Source organism: Nematolebias whitei, chromosome 5 (genome assembly GCF_014905685.2).
Source record: "Nematolebias whitei isolate Nwh7 chromosome 5, NemWhi1, whole genome shotgun sequence".
In the NCBI taxonomy this organism is placed as follows: Eukaryota; Metazoa; Chordata; class Actinopteri; order Cyprinodontiformes; family Rivulidae; genus Nematolebias; species Nematolebias whitei.
This window is the reverse complement of record NC_056502.1, coordinates 9,299,987-9,309,986: the sequence shown is the minus strand read 5'-3', so window position 1 is coordinate 9,309,986 and position 10,000 is coordinate 9,299,987. Positions and strand designations below refer to the sequence as shown.

The window sequence follows — 10,000 nt, the reverse complement described above, 5'->3', positions numbered from 1 at the left end:
ACAACTTGGGCTATCCTTGTCCTCTCTGGTCCGGATGACATGGCGTTCCAGTGTTCCATAAAGAACTTCAAATCGTGACTCATCTGACCACAGATCAGTCTTCCATTTTGCCACACTCCATTTTAAATGACCCCTGGCCCAGTGCAAACTTCTGAGTTTGTGGAGCTTGCTTACAAATGGCTTCCTCTTTGCACTGTAGAGTTTCAGCTGGCAACGACGGATGGCACGGTGGATTGTGTTCACTGACAATGCTTTCTGGAAGTATTCCTGAGCCCATTCTGTTATTTCCTTGACAGTGGCATTCCTGTTTGAGGTGCAGTGACGTTTAAGGGCCCGGAGATCACAAGCATCCAGTAGAGTTTTATGGCCTTGACCCTTATGCACAGCGATTGTTCCAGATTCTCTGAATCTTTTGATGATGTTATGCACTGTTGATGATGATAACTTAAAAGTCTTTGCTATTTTATGCTGGGTAACACCATTCTGGTATTGCTGCACTATCTTTCTGCGCAACAATGGTGGAATTGGTGATTCTCTTACCATCTTGGCTTCTGAGAGACACTGACACTCTGAGAAGCTCTTTTTATACCCAATCATGTTGTCAATTGACCTAATTAGTGTTAATTGGTCTTCCAGCTGTTCATTATGAGCTCAATTTCCTATTTCCAGCCACTTATTACTACTTGTCCCAACTTTTGGGGTATTTGTTGACACTGTGAAATTTTGAATCAACATATTTTTCCTTTAAAATGTTACATTTACTCAGATTAAACTTTTGATCTGTCATCTATGTTATATTATGAAAAAAATATTGACATTTGCATTCAGTTTTTATTCACAATTTGTTTAGTGTCACAACTTTTTTGTATTCTGGTTTGTGTATATATATATATATATATATATATGTATATATATATATTCTTCTTTTCTTTCAGCTGCTCCCTTCTTTAGAGGTCGCCAGAGCGAACTAAGTCACATGAATACTTGGCAGTTGTTTTTTGTTTTATGCCGGATGCCCTTCCTGACACAACCACAGACCACTGAGCTACCACAGCCCTTAGTGTGGAGCAGAGAGCTGCTATCTAGGGTGTCCAGGTTTGCAGATGGTTGGAGTTAAGGGCCTTGCTCAAGGGTCCAGAGTGGAGCAAATGAGGGTGAAGGCAGGTGTGGTTGTTTCACCTTTGCCACCCACATTTTGATGTTGGTAGTCTGGGGAGTTGAACCAGCGACCTTCCAATCATAGACCCCTTCTCTAACCTCTGTGCCAGTGGGTAAGGGTTTTATAATAGGCTAATGGTATTGGCTGAAAAATGGTTCATGTATAACATGTTCAGATGTTTAGGCTGTATTTGAATATTTCTATGCAGGTTTTCTTCTCACCACTATCCATTCATCCATCCATCCACCAATTTTATTTACATGATTTTTCCTTTCCAAGTCTTGGGGTAGCTGGTTCCATATCCAGTGGTCATTATAGGAGAGGCAAGGTACACTCAGGACATGCCCCAAGTTCATCACAGGGCCATCCTCATTACTAGAGGTGGCAATTCATTTTAAATTAATTACAGTGAAAATTGGAGCAAATGCTAAATCTTGGGACACTTTTTTCAAAGGAAAATGTCATCCTGTTGACATCTGTACAATCCATCCCAGTCCTCAGATCTCATCATTTAAGCTCTTCACAGTGGCATACGTTGCCTCCTCAGAGTCTTCCTCCACTTTTTGAACAGTCTTTTGTGCCATAATCCACCTCAGAAAACAAATCTCCTAAATCAATTTCCCTTGTTCCTTTCACCTTAACTTCTGCATATTCTGTATCTGTGTTCTCTCTTCTCATTGTTGCCACTCCAGGCCTTCTGTTCAACAGGGAATAATCAAGGCTGGCATATATCAAGTCTTTTGAACCATTGTTGTGCTCAGCTGGATCTCCATTCATAGCACCTTCTTCAAATTTGGACTGACCATCTTGTACTGCTTGACTCACATGGATCTGTCAAGTATAAAGCAAAAGACATGACTCAGAACAGATATAATACTGAACATATTATATTTAAAACATTTTTCCTGTGTAATGGTGCTTGTAAGATTTTTAAATCTAATTTAGGCAATATTAAACCAACCATACTCATATCATATTAATTTTGTATAATATTCCAAATCAAGTGTAAAAAACTGCAAATACGGCATTTTAGTAAATGGAATGTAAAACATCGTGAGAGAACTTTACATAAATCTGTAACTCCTAAATTTTGGGTGGATGATACTGATGAATATGATGAACATGTCTCTGAAACCTTATTTCATGAGTCCAGTTAATAAAAATACATGTAAAAAATGATAAAGGAATAACTTCATAATAAGTGAACTTTTCTTAAATTTATTGAGTTTAGATTTGTAAAACTTGGTCTTTTTGTTTGTATGTGTCTAGAGCTTAAAAGGTTTTCATATCTTAACAATCTAATCTTAAATATTTTGCACAGTTATTTTAATAGCATAAACCCAACAAAGAATTCCTTTAAAATAAATAACTATGAAGCAACATAAAGGACTAAATCTGAAATAAAAATTAGATTTTATTTTAAAGTAAAAACTCGTTCTTCTTCTTTCAACTTTTCCCTCTTCAGGTGTCTCCACATCGAGTCATCCTCCTCCATCTCTGTCCTCTGCATCCTCTGTCCTCACTCCAACTACCTCCATATCTATATCTCCTCTTTGTCTTTTTCCTGGCAGCTGCATTTCTAACATCCTACTAGTATACCCATTGTTCCTTCTCTGGACATGTCCAAACCATCTCAGTCTGGCCTCTCTAACTTTATCTCCCAGTTGTTCAACCTGTGCTGTAACTCTTATGATCTCATTCCTGATCTTATCCATCCTTGTCACTCCTAAGGAGAACCTCAACATCTGTATTTCCGCTACTTCCAGTTCTTTCTCCTGTCTTTTTGTCTCTGTCTCCAGACCATACAACATAGCTGATCTCACAACTGTCTTGTGAACTTTTCCTTTGACTTTTGCCGACAGCTTTTTGTCACAAATCATTCTTGAAACTTTTCTCTATACACTCCATCCTGCCTGGACTCTCTTCTTCACCTCTTTACCACACTCTACAGTTTCCTGGACAATGGACCTCAAGTACTTGAAGTCCTGCACCTTTGTGACCTCTGCTTCTTGTAGCCTCACTGTTCCACTGGCCTCCCTCTCATTCATACATGTACTCTGTCTTACCGACTTTCATTCCTCTTCTTTCAACTGCTGTCCTCATACATGTCCTATACCAGTCTAACATACTTCTCTGCCATTCTAGATGTCCTCATGCAATACCACACCTCCTCTCTTGGCACCCTGTCATATGTTTTTTCTAAATCCACAAAGACACCATGGAGTTATTTCTGACCCTCTCTGTACTTTTCCATCAGCATCCTCAAAGCAAAGATGGCATCTGTGGTGCTCCTTCTTGGCAGGAAACCATACTGCTGCTCACTGTCACCTCTCATCTAAGTTTTGCTTCCACAACCCTCTCCCATATATTCACTATATAATTCATTAGTGCGACTTAATTCCCCTGTAGTTACTTCAACCCTGTACATCACCCTTGTTTTTAAAAATGGGCACCAGTACACTTCTTCTCCATTCCCAGGCATTTCCTCACCCATTAGAATATGCCATTGGATATTTGAGTCAAAAACCTCACTGTCATCTCTCCTAGACATTTCCAAACCTCCACTGGTATGTCATCAGGTCCTATGATTTCCCCTTCTTCATTCTTTTCAGAGCATTCCAAACTTCACACTCACTAATCTTTCTCGCTTCCTAGTTCACAGTTGCTATGACCTCTACTCTTTTTTTCCTTTCCATTCTCTTCATTCATTAGTTTCTCAAAATACGCTTTCCATCTTTCCATCATGGTCTCTGGTCCTTCTTGTCCTCTTTAGTGCCCAGCCTCCCATAAAATACAATACCATACTACTTTATTTATAAAGCGCTTAAAACAGCAACAAGGCTAACCAAAGTGCTGTACAGACAAAACAACAGGTAACACACAAAGCAAAATACAAAATGAGGTAAATCAGAATATAGACATAAAACGATGCAGATAATGACGACAAACCAGTGTAGAGCATACAGGATCAAAACACAGATCATCTTGTGTTGAAAGCTATTGAATAGTAGTGAGTTTTTAAACAGGACTTGAAAACCGAGAGGGAGGGGGCATGTCTGATAAGCAGAGATAACTCGTTCCAGAGTCTTGGTCCTGTTACAGAGAAGGCCCTGTCACCTCTGCGCTTAAGACGAGTTTCTGGAACTGTGAGGAGCAACTGGTCCGCTGACCTCAGGGAGCGTGGTGGGACATACGGTTGTAGCAGATCAGAGAGATGGGGGGGGGCGACACTGTTCAGTGATTTGTAGACATACATGAGTATTTTGAAATGGATTTGAAAGTGAACCGGTAACCAGTGCAGTGAGGCCAAAACTGGCGTAATGTGCTCTCTTTTGCCTGTACTGGTTAAAAATCGGGCTGCTGCATTCTGGACCAGTTGTAGTCGTGCAATGGAGGTCTGACTGATACCAAACAGGAGCGAATTGCAGTAGTCAAGCCTAGATGTAATGAATGCATGTATTACTGTCTCCAGGTTCTTTTTGGACAATATGGGCTTCAGTTTAGACATCATCGTCATCAGACTCATCATACACCTAATGCTTTGCATTTGCCACCTCCCCTTTGCTCTACATTTCATCTCTTTATATTCTTGTCTCCTCTCTTCAGTCCTCTCACTGTCATATTTCTTCTGGGCTAACTGTGAGGATCATGCCATCTTGTGGTGTTTTTCTGTCCGGCTCTCCTTTTTATAATCACTCCCTGTCTCCCTGCACCTGTGACCCATCGTAGGTGTTGGCACTTGTTTCATTATTATTTCTGTATTTAAGTCGGCGCTCCTGTTTCTTGTCAGCTGATCATTGTCTGGTGTAGATGTCAAGCTCTGCTCCCTGTGATTTCCTAAGTGTCTCCTAAGCGAATGTTTTGCTGCCACGTCAGCTTATTGTTATTAAAAAATTAATAGTATTTATTTTGACCTCCTGAGTTCTCTGTAGTCTGCCTGCACCATTAGCTTCAACTTCTAAAACCACATTGTTCTGTCACTAATGTCTTTCTTTGAATATCTTCCTGCACTTCACTAGTCCACCACCAGGTTTCCTTATCAGAGTCAGAGTCAGAGTTTCTTTATTGTCATTCGCACCTCATGTGGTACATGTGGTGGAGCGAAATTATGTACACAAGGTCCCAGTTACATCCAACAATAAAATGTATAAGAAAAACAGTAATAACATCTAAGATATGAACTAAGAAAAACATCAACTAAATATACACTAAGCACTCATAACATAAAACATTGAACATCAGCACAAACATGAACATGAGTCTGTGAGCAGATGTGCACGCATGAACACATCAACATTGAAACAGATCAGCAGCAACATGAAACAGATCAGCAGCAACATGATATGGTTTTTCACAGTGATTATTCTGGTTAGAGATTCATGAGTCTAACAGCCTCAGGGTAGAAGCTGTTCCTCAGTCTAGTGGTTCTACACTTAATGCTCCTCAACCTCCTTCCTGAGGGGAGTGGGGCAAAAAGTGTGTGTGCTGGGTGAGTGGGGTCCTTCATGATGCAGGTGGCCCTCTTTCTGCATCTGGAGGTGTAGATGTCTGTGATGGTGGGGAGGCTGATTCCGACAGATTTCTGTGCAGCCTTCACCACTCTCTGCAAAGCTTTTCTTTCTGCAGCTGTGCAGCCTCCGTGCCACACGTTGATGCTGGAGCACAGGATGCTCTCCACTGCACACCTGTAGAAGGAAGTGAGGACTGAGCTTCCCAGACCAGCTCGCCTCAGCCGTCTGAGGAAGTAGAGTCTCTGATGAGCTTTCTTGATCAGGCTGGTGTTGTTGTTGCTCCAGCTGAGGTTGTCATTCATGTGTACACCCAAGTACTTGTAGCTGGAGACCACTTCCACCGCAGATCCTCTTATGTTCTGGGGGGTGTAGATGTTTTTGTTCCTTCTGAAGTCCACAATCATCTCCTTTGTCTTCTTCACATTGATGTGAAGGTTATTCTCTCTGCACCAGCTCTCCAGGTGTTCCACCTCTTGCCTGTAGCTGGACTCATCATTGTTTGTGATGCATCCCACCACCGCTGTATCATCTGCAAACTTTACAATGTGACAGCCTGGATGGGTAGCTGCACAATCATACGTGAGCAGAGTAAACAGGAGGGGGCTCAACACACATCCCTGAGGAGAGCCAGTGCTGAGGGTTATGGTGGAGGAGGAGAGGTTGTGGATCCTCACTAACTGTGGTCTGTTTGTTAAAAAGTCTAGTACCCAGTTGCAAATGGAGGGGCTTAGTCCTAGTGTGGATAGTTTGTCCATCAGGGTTTGGGGGATCATGGTGTTGAAGGCGGATGTGAAGTCCACAAAGAGCATACGGACGTAAGAGTTTTTCTGCTCCAGGTGGTTGAGCGCAGTGTGGACCACAGAGGAGATTGCATCCTCTGTTGATCGGTTCTCACGGTATGCATACTGATGAGGGTCCTCGTTGATGTTGATGGTTGTTTTGATGCGAGTCATGACCAGTTTTTCAAAGCATTTAGCGACTATCGGGGTGAGGGCCACTGGCCGATAGTCATTCAGACCAGTCACTGTAGAGCTTTTTGGGACTGGGATGATGGTGGCAGTCTTCAGGCAGGTGGGAACTGTCTCCAGGGTAAGTGAGGTGTTAAAGATGTCTGCCAGCACCTCACAGAGCTGATCAGCACATTCCTTCAACACTTTTCCGGGGATGTTGTCTGGGCCAGTTGCCTTGTGCGGATTAATCCTCCTGAAGGTACTCCTTACTTCTGCTCAGGTCACGCTGAGATGCTCTTCATCCGGTGGTGAGGTGAGTCTGGTGCTGGGTGGTCTGTTCGGGTCTTCAAAGCGTGCATAGAACTTGTTGAGGGCATCAGGCAGAGATGGGTCTTTGGGGCATTGTTCGCTCCTTCCTTTATAATCTGTTATGCACTTAATGCCCCTCCACATGCTCCGAGGGTCTTGTGAGATGAATTGACCCTCGATCCTCTTTGCATATGTGCCCTTGGCCCTCTTAATACCAGCAACCAGCTCTTTTCTTGTCTTACTCAGCTCCTCTGAGTTTCCAGACCTGATCATATATCATCATTATCATATTTTTTATCCAAATGACACAAGTACCTTCCTACCTGTCTTTCTAATTACTGCTGCTGTTGCAGCTCAGTCATCTGGAATCTCTTTCTTACTAGAGCCTTTAACAGTTCATCTCTGAACTTTTCACAAGATTTCTTCTTCCTCAGCTTCCGCCATATTAAACTAACACCTCAATAATGCCTAATTTATTATTTCAGTCAGCAATGTGCATGTTCTTTGTTTATTAGGACTGAAAATCCAAACAACCATAAACACATGTAGTTAAAATAGAACAACAACAAAAAAGAGTGCTGTTTAATAATTATCAAAGAAAAACTAATAAAAAGTAGAAAATACTTAATTTGAAGAGATTTCATATATTAAAAATTTATTTTAATTTAGTATTTTTTAGACCTTTGATAACTAAGGACACATGTGTATGTGTACTTTTAGGGCAATAGCAATAAAACAAATTAATTAGATGAACATATGTAGTTACCACTGAGTAATCTTCAACCGTCATCTCCATATTGTCATCTAAAGACTCAGAGTGCTTTTGAAGTTTCCTACAAAAAAAAAAAATATATTACTAAGCATCAACCGATTAAAATCTACACACTGACTTATCTACCGATAGATCTTTGAAAATATAATTAAAATAAAATACCTGTCGCGTTTTAGCACCAAACAAAAGCAGATAGCTGAAAAGAGAATCCCAATCAAAAATGCAGAAATGACCTGCAACCAGGAAACTGAAGAGGCTTTGGACTGAACCGCTAAGAGGAGAAACAGAGAAAAAGAACATAACTGTTTCCAAAATTATTACAGAAGACAAAAGACAATTTACATACCAAAACAATGTTTAAAAACTTTGGAAGTTCTCCAGCTTTTTCATTCATTCAACCTTTATTTAGACAGGTTAATCCAATTGAACCTCGGGGATTCATTTAGAAGAGAGACCTGAAAGCTTTGAAAATAATACCTTCTTTTCCTGACAAGTTCCTGATCATGAGGTTTTCCTTTGCCTCACCAATTTCATTGCTGCTGAAACATTCAACAGTCATGTTGCCATGCTTTCCTCCAGTCAGGGAAACAGTGCTGCTCACCGTCTTGTTTGACACTGTGGTAATGATTGAGTACTCAGTGCGATCCTTCAGCAGAGGCCATCTGATGGTGGGCAAAGGAAACCCCTCAAACGTACACACACAGGTCAGGACCTTTGATTGAAGAACACATCCAGAACCATTTAGGACCTTTGAAATCCCTGTAAACACAAGAACCCGAACAAACACAGGGTGAGCTGTAAATATAGTTTGAACTTTATATTTTAGATCCCCTTCAAACTGACTGATATAGAAATGATTATTTTAATGCTTTTATGTCAATCTATACCTATATTACACTTATTTAAACACACTTATACTCACTTTTGATGCAGCTTATCTGCTTATTCAGTCATTCCTGTGCTGCAGATGTGTTTTGGAGTAATTAAAGTTCTCTGGGGATGCTCTAGCCAGAAGATCGGGCCCAATCTTCAGGTTACAGTGACCCAGGTTTTGAAGGACATGTTTTTTATGAAACCATCGCTCTGTTGCACAGACTGCTTTGATGAAGGGAAAACAGATTTAATTAAATCTGTCCTCCTGGCAACCATCAAAACTTGCTTTGATCTGCTCTCACGCGATCCGGTCAGGGAAGAAGGTATAAAGGAAGTGTGACAGGCAACTTAATCTTTGGGAGTCCTGTGTGGATCAGCCGCGCGCTGGTGCCATACGCCATTTTGATGTGATTCTTCTTTACCTGGGTCGAAAACGACTTCCCGGCCAGTGTCACGGTGAGAAGTTATTTCATATCAATCTGTGTGTTAAGAGTGTACATGTTTTTTTTGCTTGGCTGTTTTCTGTGGCAGGTTAATAAAGGACACTTATTACTCCTAGCAGTAACAGCTTCTGTGTTTTATTTTTCCCTATTTGTCTGAATATCTGTGCCGACCGTTCACGAGCCCTTTTGATAAAGAATTTCATAATACACTGACTAAAGACCGTGCTAAAGCATAAAAAAATGTCGTAGTGTGAACAGTTCACCTGGACCTTGCAACAGACATTTTGAGCATACTCAGCACATTCATGACTCCATCATTAGCTAAAATAGAAAGGCTCATGTTTGTCTATTTTTCACATACAGAACTTTCCAATACCCTGTAAAAACCAGACTCAGCATTCAATTCAAAAAAGACCACAGAACTGCCCACACTGGCTTCATACCTGGGCTATAACACTGTCACACAATTTGCTTTCTGTTAATGTGGCATGATAATTTGGCAACCAGCTCCTGCGAAATCCATGCGCTTATGTGGTAGGATTTTGGTATGAATGTGCTGTTGAGTCTGATGGGCAGCCGACTCAGGACCCGAAAGTCCCAAGTTCGATCCCCAGCCATTCCCACATATTGTGGTGTCTCTGAGCAAGACACCTAATCCCGAATTGCTCCCCGGGCGCTTACATAGCTGCCCACTGCTCTACCTGGGTGTATCCCAGATGCAATGGGTGAAATGCAGAAAGGCAATTTCGTCTTTGTATGGGAACATACAATGATGAAAACACATAGCACTTTATTATTTATTAACAGAGAGCCTTGGTAAAGTAAAAACACTATTCAGAGAGCAGCAGATCATGAGTCAGTCCACACTGAAGGTTCATGATCCAGCAGCATTTTAATTGAACATGCAAGTCATGGAGATATTAAGAGTCTTAACCTATTGTGTGTGTGTGTGTGTGTGTGTGTGTGTGTGTGTGTGTGTGTGT

The 10,000-nt window shown here is 41.3% G+C and overlaps 1 protein-coding gene across 1 annotated transcript in view; it reads right to left on the bottom strand.

Annotated features, from left to right (window-relative positions):
* Nucleotides 1-1,656: 1,656 nt before the first annotated feature.
* Nucleotides 1,657-10,000, bottom strand: part of LOC119409660 (sialic acid-binding Ig-like lectin 5) — a 14,341-nt gene continuing 5,997 nt past the window's right edge. The window contains 5 exon segments of the mRNA XM_037676561.1: nt 1,657-1,726; nt 1,728-1,990; nt 7,696-7,762; nt 7,864-7,972; nt 8,179-8,460. Of these exon segments, the coding sequence (XP_037532489.1) occupies nt 1,657-1,726; nt 1,728-1,990; nt 7,696-7,762; nt 7,864-7,972; nt 8,179-8,460 (791 nt within the window).